Source organism: Lagenorhynchus albirostris, chromosome 1 (assembly GCF_949774975.1).
Source record: "Lagenorhynchus albirostris chromosome 1, mLagAlb1.1, whole genome shotgun sequence".
NCBI lineage: Eukaryota > Metazoa > Chordata > Mammalia > Artiodactyla > Delphinidae > Lagenorhynchus > Lagenorhynchus albirostris.
In genome coordinates this window covers 180,416,831-180,434,730 of record NC_083095.1, presented here as the reverse complement: position 1 = coordinate 180,434,730, position 17,900 = coordinate 180,416,831, and the positions used below count along the sequence as shown (strand labels likewise).

The 17,900-nt window shown below is 42.6% G+C and overlaps 1 protein-coding gene and 1 long non-coding RNA gene across 2 annotated transcripts; both read right to left on the bottom strand.

Moving 5' to 3' along the window:
* Window positions 1-5,158: 5,158 nt before the first annotated feature.
* Window positions 5,159-9,632, bottom strand: LOC132526908 (uncharacterized). The gene is made up of 2 exons (XR_009542756.1): window positions 9,532-9,632; window positions 5,159-9,123 (listed from the first exon to the last, which is right to left on the bottom strand). It is a non-coding gene; the product is annotated as an uncharacterized LOC132526908 (long non-coding RNA).
* A 914-nt stretch (window positions 9,633-10,546) lies between these two features.
* Window positions 10,547-13,483, bottom strand: OTUD1 (OTU deubiquitinase 1). Its single transcript, XM_060161544.1, has one exon. It carries the CDS (start codon window positions 13,234-13,236, stop codon window positions 11,785-11,787), a length of 1,452 nt encoding a protein of 483 aa, XP_060017527.1. The 5' UTR covers window positions 13,237-13,483; the 3' UTR covers window positions 10,547-11,784.
* Between the last annotated feature and the right edge of the window lie 4,417 nt (window positions 13,484-17,900).

Sequence of the window (17,900 nt, the reverse complement as noted above, 5' to 3'; positions counted from 1 at the left end):
AAATGATGGAAATAGAGACATCTAGTCTGGAGGGGAGGTATGGCTCAAGAGTGAAGCTTCTTCATCATGCTGCCCGCTGTGCTGTGTCAGGTGTGGTAGTGGAGATGTCTTCTCAAGTGCAGCTCCCACAGTGGTCTTTGGGTGTGGACCTGGCACCTTGGTATACAAGCCTGCATTCTCTGGCTCACCAGAAAATTCCATAAACCACCTAAGCAATCTGAAGTCAATAAATTTCTTATCTGCTTAAACTAACTATATAGATTCTGCTGTTGACAATTAAGAATACTAACTGATATAGCTAGGTATAGAATTATAGCTTGGAAATAATTTTCCCTCAGAATTTGCAAAGCATTTTTCCATGGTCTCTGTTATGATGTTTCTCTTGAGAAGTCTGATGCCATTCTTGTTCCTAAGGTTCTGGATGTGACTTATTTTTCCTCACGTACCACCCCCTCAACTTTTGAGGTTATTTTTTTATGACTAATACTCTGAAATTTCTACTTGAAATGCTGTGGCATGGGTCTTTTTGCATTCATTTGATGGCCACACACAGTTGTACATGTTGTTCACTGCACCACTTTAGGGAGCACTAGTCTCATCTTAATCCATAGACACACCTGTATGGCTGTCCACAAAGACCCTCTGGACACTCTGTGGGGCTTTACAATCCGGAGACGACTATTCTTGAGTTCTGGGAAATCTTTCGTGTAGTCTTTCTTCTCAACTGTTGTCTTTGTTCTACCTCTGGAAAACCTATTAGTCAAATATTGGGCTTCCAAGATTAATCTCATTTTCTTATTTTATCCCTATTTTCCATTCCATGGTTCCTTGTTCCACTTTCTGAGAGATTTCCTCCAATTTATCTTCCAAACTTTACCTGTGCTATGTTAACTTCAGCTGTGCTATTTTTAATTCACAAGGGTTCTTTCTAAATATAGCAATTCCTTCTCCAGGATCTTGATCTTATTTTTCTGAAGATGTCAATTACAGATTTACTTTTTTCTTATTTTAGCTTTTCCTCCATTCACTGCATTCTGTCTCCTTTGCTTTTTCTTTTCACTTGCTGTTTCTTTTTCATTTGTCAGTGCCCCTCTTTTGCTTTAGATAGGACGTAAAATGCCTCAGTTTGAACCCCAGCCAACTTGACTCCAAAGACCTTTCTTAATGAGCAAACTAATTTGTGCAAGATACAATTATTATAGCCTCTAGTTATTAAAAATCTACCATATAACCTATGAGTTTACACAGTACTTAGCACAGTACCTACTCCAGGCAGTCAATATTTGTTGAATGAATTTGTTGAATGATTATTTACTTCCTATTTCCAAGAACTGTTTTCCTTTATTTTTCTTCTCTATTCAGCATATTAGCATGGCTTGCCCAGAGCACCTTCTCACCTCAATAAAAGTAGAGATACACTGACCCATGTATTGCCATCTGTGTTCCTTGGCTGTCTTTTCTCTAGGCATCATACAGACCACCACTCTTGTCTTGTGACAGTACATTCCTGCAACAGGATGGATAGACAGACAGACATATAGATAGATAATTTAGATATAGATACTCGGGTCAGTTATGGCTTTCTTTATATCAATTACTTTTGATTACTCCTGCTAAGAATATGCTTGTAGTACAGCTGCCCCGACTTAACTGGGAGAACCACCCCATCCTGCTCAAAAAGAACTTTAGTGACCATCTCTTGGGGTGAGTTATCTTTGCGGTTGGCTGCTCTGACCCATGCATATGAATATTCTTATTAACCTTGAGTGGGGAAGCCTCATCCTTAAATTATAAATATGACTCTTATACGGAGCCTCTAGCCCACTAAGTACCCACTAATGGTATATTTGTTTGTTTTCTTTTTTAGCGGCTGAGGTGAAGTTTCCTTATTTTCTTTTAAAGACTTAGTAAATTAGTGAAAATTAGGAAAGACCACCTAATTTTAAGCAGAGTAGACCACATAAAACTATTCTAAAAGAAAACCAAGCAGGACAATATAAAAGAAAAATAATTCAAAAATAGAGAAGGAGGGGGATTTCCCTGGTGGTGCAGTAGTTAAGAATCCACCTGCCAATTCAGGGGGCACGGGTTCGAACCCTGGTCCAGGAAGATCCCACATGCCGCGGAGCAGCTAAGCCCGTGCACCACAACTACTGAGCGTGCGCTCTAGAGCCTGCGAGCCACAACTACTGAGGCTGCCTGCCACAACTACTGAAGCCTGCGCACCTAGAGCCCATGCTCTGCCACAAGAGAGGCCTCCACAATGAGAAGCCCACGCACCTCAACGAAGAGTAGCCCCCGCTCACCGCAACTAGAAAAAGCCCGCGCGCAGCAACAGAGACCCAACGCAGCCAAAAATTAATTTTTTAAAAAATAGAGAAAGAGGGAAAAGTAAACCCAGCAACATCTTAAAGAAGCATGATCCATAAAAACCTAAAAAGGAAAAAGTTTTATATACTGTTTTTCTGAAGAAAACCAAGGCTTGTGTTGAAGGCCAGGTTATTGAGATCTTTCTGATATACTAAAGAACAATTAAGAATAGAAATAGAAGAATAGCAGCCTTCTCAAAATATGGAAGGCTTTGCAACATGTATATATTTAATCTGTGGCAAACACATTGCTGAGGAGCTGATCAGGAACACTAAATTATGGCAACTATTAATTCTACTTTTTTTTTTTTTTTTTGCGGTACGCGGGCCTCTCACTGTCGTGGCCTCTCCCGTTGCGGAGCACAGGCTCCGGACGCGCAGGCTCAGCGGCCATGGCTCACGGGCCCAGCCGCTCCGCGGCATGTGGGATCTTCCCGGACCGGGGCACGAACCCGTGTCCCCTGCATCGGCAGGCGGACTCTCAACTACTGCGCCACCAGGGAAGCCCTATTAATTCTACTTTTATATCTTTGTAATGCAAAACAAGTTAATGCATATTTTATTCACTTTATTCCCAGATACTTCAATATTATAATTTTCTTCTTAAAGAATTTTCTTCTTAATTTCTTTTTATTACAACAGCTTAGCTTAACTGTTAAAATTAAGCTGTCTAATCCTGTAGGGTCAAGCTGTTTTCTAAATCAGTATAGCCGTCTCTTTACAAATTGCCACAATTCTGAGTAGCAGTGACATCTGCCAACAGTCAATCAATAAAATGAAAAAGTAATGAAAAATCTGTCAGAGAACTATCTTCTATGGAAAAGTTCAACATACATCTTAAATCTCTCTCTTCACTGTCCTGGAATTCTGTATAAGCTGGAATTACTGAGGAATTCTGTATATACCTGGAATTACTGGGGTGTCTGTCTTAGGCACCTATTGTTTACAGAGACATGAGCATTGTTTAAAGTAAAAGGCATAATTGTTTACTCCCCCAGGTTTGCACTTTTCAACAAGATGGCAAAGACAGTGAAATGACAGCCAAGAATTTCCTGTGTTCTACTTCTTTCATTCCTATTACATCACCAGTATAGCTCAAATTTCACTGCAAGAAACAAAAAGCGTGAATGTTTCCTGTTTGTCATTAGAACTGAAAGCCTTATTTGAGTTTATTTCACACATTGGCTGCACAGGTGTTCTGTGACACATTGGTATAAATTCCCTCCACAATTACCTATTTTGCATACCACTTTGTTGTACCTTGATAAGCTAAGACATGCAACCACATAGTCCATTGCTAAAATTATTCAGAGAACTTCTAATCCAAGTGGAACATTCGTTTAGACTCAATCATTACTTCAAGCAAAATCACTGAGACTGCCTCTCTACACATTGCCAATCTACTTGACATCAACACTTCCTAAAATCATTCCAATTCAAAGTATAAAAGGCTGGGAGGCAGTAGGGCAGGGAGTGGGAAGAGAGGGAGAGGGTTCTACTTTAACTGCTTCAAAATATAAAATGCACATACACCACTGGACTTTTGTCAAATTGTCATTGTCTATTTGAAAACAAACTTATGGTAACCAAAGGGGAAAGGTGAGGGGAGGGAGAAATTGGGAGTTTGGGAGTAACACATACCCACTACTATATATAAAATAGATAATCAACAAGGACCTACTGTCTAGCACAGGGAACTCTACTCAATATTCTGTAATAACCTATATGAGAGAAGATTCTTATATGGGAGAAGAATCTGAAAAAGAATGGATATAAGTATAACTGCACTTGATCTTAGCCAAAAGGCCGAGAAGCAATGTCTAACTGAATCCTTCTGCTGTATGCCTGAAACTAACACAACATTGTAAATCACCTATACTCTAATACAAAATAAAAATTAATTAAAAAAATTGTCATTCTATTGTCTATTGTCAAAAATTGTCTAAATTCTATTTGTCAGCATACTAATGCAAGGTGCCTACTGAACCTGTTCAACCATTCTAATCAGTATGAGGAAAAAAATTTTACTTTCAAGGAAAGGGAAGGCCAGGATGAGGAAGACTAACTTATTTACACAATGCAGACATAATATATATTTATTAAAGAAGTATTAGAGAGAGGAAATTTTTTTAAATTCTTATTTCCACTAGACCTATGTGTACTATGATTTGGAGTCTTCGATGAAGACCTGATATTTGAATTACTTCATCATTAGCACATCTTGGTGGACTGGAAAACTAAATACAAAAGTGCATAGCATGGTAACTAGACTAATCATGGTGATCATTTTGAAAGGTATAGAAATATTAAATCACTATGTTGTGCACCAGTAACTAATATAGTGTTGTAGGTCAATTGTACTTCAAAAACAAACAAACAAACTCACAGAGAAGGTGATCAGATTTGTGGTTACCAGAGGTCAGGGATCAGGGGAGGAGGAATTGGATGAAGACAAAGGGTACAAAATTCCAGTTATAACTTAGTAGTAGGGATGTAATGTACAACATGATAAATATAATTAACACTGCTGTATGTTATACATGAAAGTTGTTGAGAGGAAATCCTAAGAGCTCTCATCACAGGGGAAAGAATTATTTTTTCTATTCCTTTAATTTTGTATCTGTCAGATGAATGATGTTCACTAAACTTACTGTGGTAATCATTTCACGATGTATGTAAGTCAAATCATTACGTTGTACACCTTAAATTTATACAAGGCTGTATGTCAATTCTCTCTCAATAAAACTGGAAGACAAAAAAGAATCACAAAAATTCAAGACATCTGACTATTTAAAAAGTTAAAACTTTGATATATTTTTTAAAAACACCATTAGGAAACATAAACACTATCGATAAAAATGCATAAGCAAAAGGAAGACAATGGCAGGTACTTGCTATAAAGGATTCCATATGCCAGAGATGGAGCAAAATACTAACCAGGCAATGACAAGTCAACTCCAATTTTGAGGATTAGGACAACTAACCCATGTTGTTTTGTTTTGTTTTTTTGTTTTAATGTGCCACTGCACACATTCACAAGTCCCTTAATCAGACAAATTCAGCATGTCCAGGATACCACTAAAGAATGCAAAGAAGATGACAAAGGCAAAAAGCTCTCTGGTTGACCAAAAACTAAAGCTTAAGCACATTACTCATAGCAGAGCATCCTGGTCGCGAATGAGAAACCCATATTCTATTATCTTAGAGTCACTTCTGACAAGCATGTTTGACGGTGTCTCTAATTCAACATAGGAAATTATGATGGAGAATTAAGGCTGGAAAGAGATAGTGGTGAGAGGAACAATCAGAAAGTGAGGGAGGAGACAGGAAAGAATAAAACACAAAGATAAAAGTCCCAACTCTCTGAGAGCCTTTAAAGTACAAAGGGACTGTCACATCTCAGCAATCTGCCAAGGTTTCACGGCCATTGACCCATGCCATCATGAGGCCCCTCAGTCATTAAGGGAAGATTAAACTGTATTGTTATTTTACAAAGGCAAGTAAGTGTACTATAGATTCCTTTTTTAAAAAAATATTGAGTATATATGGTATACTGCTATAAAGTGAATAGTGGTTTTTTAAATTTATTTATTTTATTTACTTTATTTTTGGCTGCACTGGGTCTTTGTTGCTGCACCCAGGCTTTTCTCTAGTTGCGGTGAGCAGGGGCTACCCTTTGCTGCGGTGTGCAGGCTTCTCATTGCGGTGGCTTCTCTTGTTGCAGAGCTCAGGCTCTAGGCACATGAGCTCTAGAGCGCAGGCTCAGTAGTTGTAGCGCACGGGCTTAGTTGCTCCGCGGCACGTATAATCTTCCCGGACTAGGGCTCGAACCCGTGCTCCCTGCATTGGCAGGTGGATTCTTAACCACTGAGCCACCAGGGAAGCCCCATAGATTACTTTTTAAAGAATTTTATCAAAAGCAGTCTTTCTATTTTTTATTTTACACATAAATGGACTGTTCAATTATTTAGAAAATTCACTTGTGAGAAAGCAGCCTAGAAAACGTTTTACTACGAATAATCTGATGACCGTGAACTCTCTGAACATTACTCATAGAATAATCGCCACTGGCCTAATTTACAGTAGGAAGAAATACACTGATTTTTCTCCCAATATATCTGTTTTGATCTGATTCATGCTACTTGCCCAGGCCCCATACCAATGGCATAAGCATGCAGCCAGGACTACTGAACACAACAGACCTAAAGCATGCTTGAAATCTGTGCAACATTTCTTCCCCAACCAAGCCACAGAAAGAAAACATAGCAAAACTAGGAATTGCTGCAGACTGGACTTGGGTTGGATGTTACCCCTAAAGCAAGTCAGAGCAACTCCCTTTGGATATGGCAACACCTTCAAAATCACTTCAAATTAGTGAAGTTCTACTTTTTTTTTTTTTTTCCCGGTACTCGGGCCTCTCACTGTTGTGGCCTCTCCCGTTGCGGAGCACAGGCTCCGGACGCACAGGCTCAGCGGGCATGGCTGACGGGCCCAGTCGCTCCGCGTAATGAGGGATCTTCCCGGACCGGGGCATGAACCCGCGTACCCCTGCATCGGCAGGTGGACTCCTAACCACTGTGCCACCAGGGAAGCCCTGAAGTCCTACTTTTAAACAATCTTTCTGAGCTGAGGCCTCAAGATTTGGAAGACAACACAAAGATAAAATTAATAAATTCTAATTCTTGGTTTCAAAACCTTTTTTTTCCCATTATAGAATTCAATACTTTAATACCCTTTTTATAATACTACTTCAGTTTAAAATGCTCAGAATTACTTTGGCAGTGATGATTCCCAGTGATTGTAGGGTCAAATCATCTTTATTTAATTTTCACATCCACCAACTAAATATTCCCAAGCTCATACTTCCCTTCAATTTCTTCCTTCAGGGGCTTCCCTGGTGGCGCAGTGGTTAAGAATCCACCTGCCAATGCAGGGAACACGGGTTCGAGCCCTGGTCCAGGAAGATCCCACATGCCATGGAGCAACTAAGCCCGTGCACCACAACTACTGAGCCTGTGCCCTAGAGCCCATGAGCCACAACTACTGAGCCCGTGTGCCACAACTACTGAAGCCCACGTGCCTAGGGCCCGTGGTCCCAAACAACAGAAGCCACCACAATGAGAAGCCCGCGCACTGCAACGAAGTGTAGCCCCCACTTGCCGGAACCAGAGAAAAGCCCGCATGCAGCAACAAAAACCCAACGCAGCCAAAAATAAAATAAATAAAATAAATTTATATTTAAAAAAAAGATATGACCCATTCAATAAAAGGTATGCAAAGTTAAATAATAATTAGATGCCTTATTTTTTTAAAAAAATTTCTTCATTCAGTGAGTATTTACTGAACATTTACTCTGCTAGGTACTGGGCTGGAAACCAGGAGACTCATGAGGGAACATAATAGAGCCCATGCCCATTGCACTTAGTACATCTGGGGAATGAAACTGAATGAAATGCCAGCTAGTTTCTCAGTGCCTCTTTGAGATAGTTATAGACACTCTAGGGATGTCAAAAGAAATAAACACTAAAAAAAGAGTGGATATATGTATAACTGATTCACTTTGCTGTACACCTGAAACTAACACATTGTAAATCAACTATACGCCAATAAAAATTTAAAAATAAATAAATAATAAGGTCTGGACTTATGATCTCATGTAACAAATACCTTAAATTTGAATACGTTACACATTTGAAGTATACACTCTTGAATTATTCCACTACATTTACCTACATATGAATTTATCCGATGTCCAAAGGTCTGAAATCTATTTTTATTCTCAATGCTCTTCCTTCATATGAGCACATTGAATAGCACGGTAAAATTTTAGAGTTTAAACTTTCTCATCTCTTTGGGAAAGAGGAAAAACCCATAAAGTAGTGAGATTATCTCGATCCCTTTTTTTTTTTCAGTACAAAAATTATGATGAAAACATTGCAGTATAAGACTATATTTACCCAAGCTGAAGATAACCAATTCTGATGTTCAAAGGATGCTAATGCATTTCCTCTCCTCTATAAAATGTGGCTTCTGAGAAAAGGCTTTGTGCCTAATGAAATGTTACTACATAAAGCATATAGACTACCAGTTTAGAGAAACGTAACTGAAGAATCACTGGTACATGCCCTCACGCAGCTTATCAATAGTGGTTTACTAAGTTCAATTAAAAAATGCTACCATGAGTCTGTTTTAGCTTAAGAGAAAAATGTGAGTGCAAAATGAACAAGAGGATCAAGGAATTGGGCTTTAGGTTTTCACCAAAATCCTGACCTACTAGGCCATTTTAGTTTTTAAATGACAGTAATAAAAAAAAAATCACACTAATAGTTATTTGTCTCATAGTTTTTATCTAGGTACCCCTTTAATAAAAGTTTAAATTACTAGTATGATTTTCATACTACTTTACCTGAAAACACAATTGGACTTACTTATAGATTCTATACTCCCCCATCATAATTTATGGGGGAGTAAACTCTAAAGAAACTTTAGCTCACAGCATCAACTGCTTCCTTCACACGGTTTTGAGCCTCTTAGCTGCTACGTGAGTAACTGAAGGAATGAACTGTTTAATAAATCTGTCTGCTAAAAGGAAATCAGAGTCAACCACATTTCCACACCTTCCACTGTTCAAGTCCTCGGTGATCCAGAATTGCTACTACTAACGAACAAAATTGGTATGGCAGTAGAAAATAAACATGTAGCACAGGGAGTGACGAATATTACATTTCTTCCAAACAACGACGACAACGAAAAACTATAGAAAGAGGATGAGAAAAACATAAACCTTTCAGGCAAGACAACCAAAATAACATGGTGCCACGTAATACAATCTTGAGACCCACCGAGTTCTGTTTAAACGTATCACCCTCCTTGGGAATCTAAATCAAGGACTTGGGATCCTAATTTGAAAATGAAACAGAACAACACAGAGGAAACTGTTTCCTCAAAATAGTAATGGGCTTACAGATGCCTTTTAGGAACTTATACCTAATTAAGTCTATTCATTCCTTCTGTAAACTTTAAACATCCCCAAATTTTATACGTCTCTAAATAAGGTGGAGAAAAGGGGGGAAACGACATTTAGCTGCGTAATTCAAATAAAAGTATTTCTTTCTTCCCAAGTTACATAATTAGAGAAGCCATGAAGCAAACCTTACCTTACCTAAAAACCAGAGATTCATGATAAGGTAACGTTTAAACCTTTGACCAATTGCCTTTCCTTGATAACCAAGGGGATCCTTCCACTCGTCCTTGTTTATTTATTTATTTATTTTTGGCCGCGTTGGGTCTTCGTTGCCGCGCGCAGGCTTTCTCTAGGTGCGGCAAGCGGGGGCTACTCTTCGTTGTGGTGCGCGGGCTTCTCATTGCGGTGGCTTCTCTTGTTGCAGAGCACGGGCTGTAGGTGCGTGGGCTTCAGTAGTTGTGGCTCACGGGCTTAGCTGCTCTGCGGCATGTGAGATCTTCCCGGACCAGGGCTCAAACCCGTGTTCCCTGCACTGGCAAGCGGATTCTTAATCACAGCGCCACCAGGGAAGTCCCTCCATTGGTCCTTGACCATCCTTTCACAGTCAAGCAAGGAACTCAAAGTCAGTTGTCTATTACCATGACATCAACTTAAAACTAAAAAATCCAAACTAGCTGTGCATATCCTGCAACAGGCATACCAGCACTATGTATACAGACACTACCAGCATTATGTATACAGACACGCTTCTCAACTAAATCTGATAACACATTTTAAAATTAATGCATTCCCTTGATCTCAAAAGGCCAGACTGGATAAAAGTTAGGCCACTGCTTTGTTTACTCTTTGAAACATTAAAATCTGTGCTGACAGTGAGTGGCACACAAAACTATACTTAAGACATTGTGCTGGTTAACACAATACTTGCATTTCCCTGTTCATTAGCCATTGGTACATCTATAGTCGTGGATAGGAATTAAAAGTGAGAAATAATGAGAGCAATTTCTTGAGTTACTCCACCTTTAAATTACATTTCATTGAGACTTATCCTCTGAAATTACTGGTTGTCCTATCCTGTTTACGTGAGAACTTAAGAAACCTCTCATAATTCTGACATCTTTACACATGAAAAAAAATTGTATACACGTAAGAAAGGTTCCTACAGATGTCACTTTATCATTTAAAAATCACTTTAGCCAAAAAGACGTAAAAGTAAAATTACACATTTTATTCATTCATTCCATCAGCTGAGAATTGCTCAATTGTACAAATACGATATTGTACAAAAAAATCACAAAATGTTACAAAATAAAAAAGTACAAACTGCATTACTTAATAAATACGACTAAAAGTAGTTAAAGTGGAAATGAGATAGGTTTTAGGTTGGAAACATTGTTTGACCCAGCAAACCATACAAGCTCTTGTATACAGACATTTTTATTTGTACATAATACAGGGCAATCCTATTTTGCCTTGTGAAAGAATTTAAAAGGAATAGACTATGAAGACAGTATTCTTCTGCTGGAAAATAACTGCCAAGGTTGGTTGGGGGCATTTATGCCATTAGTTTTTCAATCTCTCGGGTGAATCCAAGAGGCTGTATATAAAGCAGGAGGCTTATCTCGTCACAAAGTCTTCTATCACGTTAAAATTATTTTTTCAACAAAATGATAAATAAAAACAATTGAGAGCACCAGACAATCTACTCTAAACCTCAACCAGAGTACAGAATAATCACTCTGCCATCAGCAAATATCAGACTTTCATTCAAGTAAGAGCTGGTACTATTCTTTAAAGAAAAAAAAAATTCTTCCCATAACCTCCCCTTAAGTATTTTCTCTTTAAAAGGTTGACCATTTCTAGAAAAATAATGATTTTCCAAACAACAAATCTGTTTCATCAAAACGGAATGGGCCAATCATCTGGTAATATGAATGCATCAATACCCATTTTAAATAATTACTTAGGAACTGTAAAATTCAACAACAAAAAATACTAAATCACAAACTCTGTTCAAAATAATAAACTTCATATAAAGCACTTCTCTGGATTTATGCCGGAAAGCTGTGTGTCAAAATGGAACACATCATAGATGAAGATACACCAATTGTTAAAAATGTTGTGCAAAAATACATTCTTATAGAAAATAGATTACCAGGAATGAACAAAATTTACACTGTGAGAAACCAGCTTGCAAATTAAGTAGTGCCAACTTTATACAGCAAATGATAAATAGCAGTAGGATCACCCAAAGCTATCATGAAACATCACTTAGGTGCCCAGCAACCTTCAGCTCTGAGGAGAAAACATTCAAAAAAATAATTAAGGCATTACACCTACAGTAAATCTACTTGAAAGTTTAAAAGTGCTATTACCCTGATTAGAGTTCATGTAATTCTCCAAACACAAATTAGGTCTGCAATTTTCCCAGGGTGGAGGGGTTCAGCCACTTCAAGAGCATGCGTTTTGTTCAATATACATTTTGGATAGGGATATGGCCATGGACTTGGCGAGTTCTTCGTCGCGTTTTCTTTGCACTTGAGTCTGCCTGCACCAAGTGTCATACTCCGGATTCGGATAGGAGTGATCAAACACCGCGTCGTAATGTCCGTTACTGAGCCAACTGAGCCAAATGCTAGGCCTTAGGGAATCCTCTGGGCCCAAATAGTGAATCATGGTAGACACCGTGGGGCTCTCCAGCCTCCCGCCAGTAGTTAGATGTATATTCACGTTCAGCATCTGCCCCATGGCTAGAAGTTCAGGGTACCCGGCCCACGCCCCGTCCTGAGCAGCGGCGATGATAAACTCCCCGACGTCGCCCTCAATCAGGGGGCTAAAGTGGTCGAGGTGGTCGGCGATGTAGTGCACCGTCTGCTCCCGCAGCTCCCGGTGCAGGCTCTGGTCCCCGTACACCGCCTTGCTGACCGCTCGGTAGAGGCAGTTGCCGTCGGGAATGATGTGAAATCGGTACTTGCTCCTCTGCCGCAGGTACTTGTCCTGTCTCTCCACCTCGGCCAGGTACAGGGCCAGCTTCTCATCCTTGGGATCCGACCTGGAGACGATCGCCGCCTCGGCCGCGCCACCCGGGACCGCCTCGCCGCTTCGCGCCGGAGGCGCCTCGGCCTCCGGGTCGGGCCGCCGCGCCTCGTCGGCGCTGGGAGGAGGGTGGACGCGGTCGCCGGCCCTGTCCCAGCCCCGGAGGCTCCTCTCCGCAGGGCGCTCCTCGGCCCACGGGCCGGGGCCGGCTTCCGGGCTCTCCGGGGGCGGCGCGGGGCCGCGGTGCTTGGCGGCGGCCAGGGCCTGGCGGTGCTCGCTCAGTCGGAAGTTTCTTTCGGGCCCCTCGCGGGCCGCGTCCACGCCGGCGGGCTCGGGGCCGTCGGGCCTCAGCAGCTCCTCCAAGAGCCAGGCCGAGGAGCCCCGCCGCGGGGGGACCGGGGCGCCGGATGGCGGAGCCAGCAGGAGGCAGCGGCCGCGCGGGGCGGCGGGCGCCGCGGCGCCGGGCTCCGGGCCGCGCAGCAGGAGCCGGTCGGCGCCCAGGGCCCGCACGGTGATCTGAGCCGTGGACGTGTAGTGCGGCGGCAGCGGCGGCTTGCAGGACCCGCCGGGCGGCCCGGCGGCGGCGGCCGAGGCGGGGGCGGCGGCCCCAGACACCATCTCGAAGCAGGAGGAGAAGGCGGGCATCTTGGCGGCGGGGGCGGCGGCGGCGGCTTCGCGGGGCTCGGCGGCCGCGGCCGGCTGGCACTCACCGGTATCGGGCTCCGGCGCGCCGCCGGCGGGTCCCGGGGGCTGCAGCGATACCTTGAACTGGGCGGCGGCGGCTGCGGCGGGCGGAGCGGGGGCTGCGGCCGTGGGACCAGGGCCCCCGGCTGGGTAGTGGGTGCAGACGCTACTGTAGAGCTGCATGTCCCTGCCCGCCGCTCGGCCCCTTATAGGCGCGCCGAGCCCCGGTGAGGGGACACACCCTCCGGGCCCGGGAGAGGGGGCCGGCCGAGCGCGGTGACCCAGTGCCCCGAGAATAGCAATGACCAAAGGGCCGCCGGCGCGTCAGGAGCCGCATATAGCGCCCGGGGCCCCGCCAAATTCCTGCTGCGCCACAGCACGCGGTGGGGGCGGGGAGGGGACGCGCGCTCGACCCCTGCCGGCGCGCTCGGCCCGCAGACCCGGGACGCGTGCGCCCGCTGCAGCTGCTCCGGCCCGCGGCGGCCGCTGGGGACTCTCGGAGGAAGCCGCCCGCCCTGCTGGAGCACGTCCCACCAGCTAGGAGCAGCGCGCGGCTCGCTGAGGGGCCAGGAGGCGGGGCCGCGGTTGTTTACCTCAGGCCGCGCGGCCGCGTCACGTGCCCCCGCTGGAATGCGCGGCTCGTCGCGTCGCCCCATTCAACCGCCGGGGTTCGTCCTGCCCCTCCGGCTCGCCCCGCCCTGTTCGGCGACGTCATGGGCGTGGCCCGCGGCGCGGGCGCGCGGGCGGGCGAGCGAGAAGGCTCGGAGCTCTCTGTACGGTCAAGGGGATCTTTGCCGCTGCCCCACCTCAGCCGCAGTTTTAGACGCCGCGCTTTTCTGGGCTGCTGCAGCGGTCGTGGCGGGATGGGCACTTCTTGGGGCGGGCTAGAATGCTGAAAGGGCACGTTTTGGAAGAAGCTTCCGGGTTCGGTATGGAGAACGGAGAGCTGCTCTGAAACCTGCACGGCCTCTGCCTGGTCATAACACCACTGCCGTCTTTTTCATTCAGTCCCTTGGGTTGTATTGTTAACGTAGCGTGACGCCTCCCTTTCTCCCCAGCACCTTGCTGCCCTGCTAAACCGAAACCAACTTTTCTGCAGCCCTAACCCGTGACGACGAGCAAATACAAGACGGGCGAAATACCAAATGCCTAACCGAGCCTTTTGAAACTAGGGGCAGCTGCTAACCATGGGTCAGAGGCAAAGTAGAGAGGGTCGTGATGCATCGCGAATGTGTTGAAATTGAATAGAATTTTGAACATAGTTCTACCCAATTGTGTTAGTTGTCCCTGTTTGTAAAGGAAAGCCGTAATACGCACATGATCAACCGTGTACTGACTGTATAGTAGTAGGCAGCTCTTGCTATATTCTGAGCTTTGATCACATGCTAAACTAACAGGCCCTAAACGTTCAAAGGGAACCTAGGAAGCTGTCCCACCGTTTTACTGATGAGGAAATAGCTTACGTTGTGGCATACGCCTCCCCCGACCCTTCCGCTGAAACGTAAATTCCATGAATGGAAGACTTAGTCTTGGAAACCAAAGGTTTGTTAGAGTCACGAACCCCAGCACAGAGCCTGGCACGTAGTTGGAACTAATTAATATTTACTGAATGAATGAATTAATGGAAGAGGAATTCCCAAGCCACTGGAGAAGCCAGAATTACGATCCCGGTCTCCTGACCTCAGCCAGGGCTTTTAATTTGCTGTGGTGGGTGTGACTGCAGGATCCCAGCAGCGTTTGCTCGGGTCACATGAACCTGTTAGGCAAATCAACTCAGAAGGAAAAACAACCACTTAAAAGTCTAACCGTCTTTTCAGCTTCTGGTGACACCCCATTGGGAGCTTGTAGACCCCACTGGCTAACTAGAAAAGGGAAATTACTTAGATTTCATCACTGCAAATCCTAAAGCAAGAATGTGTTTTGAACAGACTGGAGTAAACACAGGGGGGGGGAAGAAAACAAGAGTAGGTACACAGAAGACAGGCTAGGTCTGATGTACCAAATTAAGAATGTCAAAAAAATTCAATTGAGTAAATTTGACGATCTGATTGGCTTTATTAAGAGATTCGGGCTTAATTCCATCAGGCAACATCCCATCCAGCAGCTAGAAGGGTGCTTCCACCTGTTGTAGAAAATGGAAAATTTTTTTTATAGGAAGAAGGGTGGGGTAAGGGCGTTATTAGCAAAAAAGAAGAAAATTATTTTTAGGTCAGGACTTTGGTGTGGGGTGGCGGAGTGTGAGTGTTTTATGATGCAGACTGCTTCTTCCTCTGGGGAATGGAGAAGGCCTACGTGACAGGTGAGCTCAGTGGTGCCAATCAGAATAATTCCAAACCGGTTAAGATTACATTTTTAAAAAATTTTTCATAGCTATTTATTTTTTAATTAATTTATTTTGGAGTATAGTTAAGTTACAATGTTGTGTTAGTTTCAGGTGTACAGCAAAGGGATTCAGATATATAGATATATATATATAGATAGATAGATACATACATACATACATAGATATACTTTTTCAGATTTTTTTCCCATATATGATTAAGATTACATTTCAGCAGAAGGTTGAAACTGCAATTAAGTCTTGGTTTGTTGTTGTGGGACCCTTTTCGGGCCTATTCTTTATTTATTTTTTAAAACAGGAACAAATATCAACAAAGATGTGAGGATTCAAAACTTTAATATACGTGAAGCCTCTTTTTTGAATTTTTCTGTTTAGTCTGTGTGGGGATGGTAGACTATACCTCAATGCATATTCACTGTGAGAGTGAGTGTCCACTCTGTATCTTGGTCTGGAAAATCTTCCTAGAGGAGATGGTACTTCAAGAGACTGAAAGCAGGGATGATTGCCAGTCTTGGAAATGGGAGTTGTTTTCTGCCCTTGGAGCGTAAGAGAAGGCAAGGCCTGCAAGTGATAGCAAAGAGATTAGGGTATGAAAGAGGGGGAGGCAAGTTCAGTTCCTTGAAGTGCTATCTGAAAAGAATTCCTAGTGATTGTCTTCTGGAAAATCATTTGTCTAGCATATTTCAGTGCCATGCAGACAACTGGCAGAAGTTTAGAAAAATAGGCTTCTTGAATAGGCTAGAAAAAACAGAAAATTTCAGCAACTAGCCACCAAAAGTTAACAACAAGACAATCAATAGGTTAAAACAAAACAAAAAGGACAAGGCATTTAATCAATGAATATTTATTGAGCACCAGCTTTGCTCCCAGCATGGTGCCAATTACAGGGAATTCAGACACAGATTCTGTCCTGCAGCCCAGGCAGCAGAAACCTAACCACTAAAGGCATCTTTGTAAAATAGGACCCAATCCCAGCATGTTTTTTGAAGATACGTACATGTATGTATGTATCTTAGCTGCATTCCTTTAAAGAAAAAAAATTCCTAACCTCTTCCCCTCCTACCAAAATAAAACTTTTAAAAATGCAAACAATTTGGACTTCCCTGGAGGTCCAGTGGTTAAGATCCCAGGCTTCCACTGCAGGGGGCACAGATTCGATCCCTTGGTTGGGGAACTAAAAATCCTGCTTGCCGCATAGTGCGGCCAAAAAAAAAAAAAAGCTAACATTCATTCATTTAGTCACCCATTAAATCATCATTTATTTACAAACCTAATATGAAAAATCATCTTGAAAAAGAATAAAGTTGGAAGACTTGTGCTTCCCAATTCCAGGACTTACTACAAAGCTACAGTCATCAAGACCATGTGGTACTGGCATAAAGGTAAACATATAGATTGGTGGAATAGAACTGAGAGTCCAGAAATAAAGCCATATGTGTATGATCAATTGTCTTTGACTGGGTGCCAAGACAATTAAATGAGAGAAAGAATAGTTCTTTCAATAAATGGTGCTGGGACAACTGGGTATCTACATACAAAAGAATGAAGCTGGACCTTCAAAAAATTAACTTAAAATGGATCAAAAATAAGAGCTAAGATTATCAAATCCGTAGGAGAAATTTGAGGCAGAAATCTCAGTGCGCGTGGATCAGACAATTGTTCTTAGAGGTGACACCAAAAAAGACAAACAACAAAAGAAAAAAATAGTAAGTTGGACTTCATCAAAACTAAAAATTTTGTGCTTCAGAGGACACCATAAAGTGAAAAGACAAACTGAAGAATGGGAAACTATATTTACAAGTCATATATCTGATAAGGGACTTTGAAATATAAAGAATGTATTAAAAAGTCTTATAATTCAATAGTAGAAACACAAACAACCCAGCTTTTAAATGGACGCATGATTTGTATAGACATTCCTCCAAAGAAGATATACAAACAGCCAATAAGCACATGAAAAAATACTCAACATCGTTAGTCGCTAGGGAAATGCAAATCAAAACCTGCAGTGAGATCTACCTCATACCCACTAGGACGGCTGAAATATAAAAAGATAGACAATAGCAAGTGTTGGTGAAAATGTGGAGAAATTAGAACCCTTATACATTGCTTGTAGAATTTTAAAATGGAACTTTGAAAGCAATTTGAAAAACAATTTGGTGATTCTTCAAAAGTTTACACATAGAATTACCATATGATCTGGTAATTACACTGCTAGGCATATAACCAAGAGATATGAAAATGTATGTCCACACAAAAATGTATCTATCAGTGTTCATAGTAGCACTATTCATAATTGCCAAAAAGTGGAAACAACCCAGTTTTCCATCAACTAATGAATGGGTAAACAAAATGTGGTATATCCACACAATGAAATACTATGCAGCCATAAAAAGAATGAAGTACTGATACATGCTGCAACATGGGTGAACCTTGAAAACATTAGTGTAAGTGAAAGAAACCAGACACAAAAGGCCACATGTTGTATAATTTCATTTGTATGAAG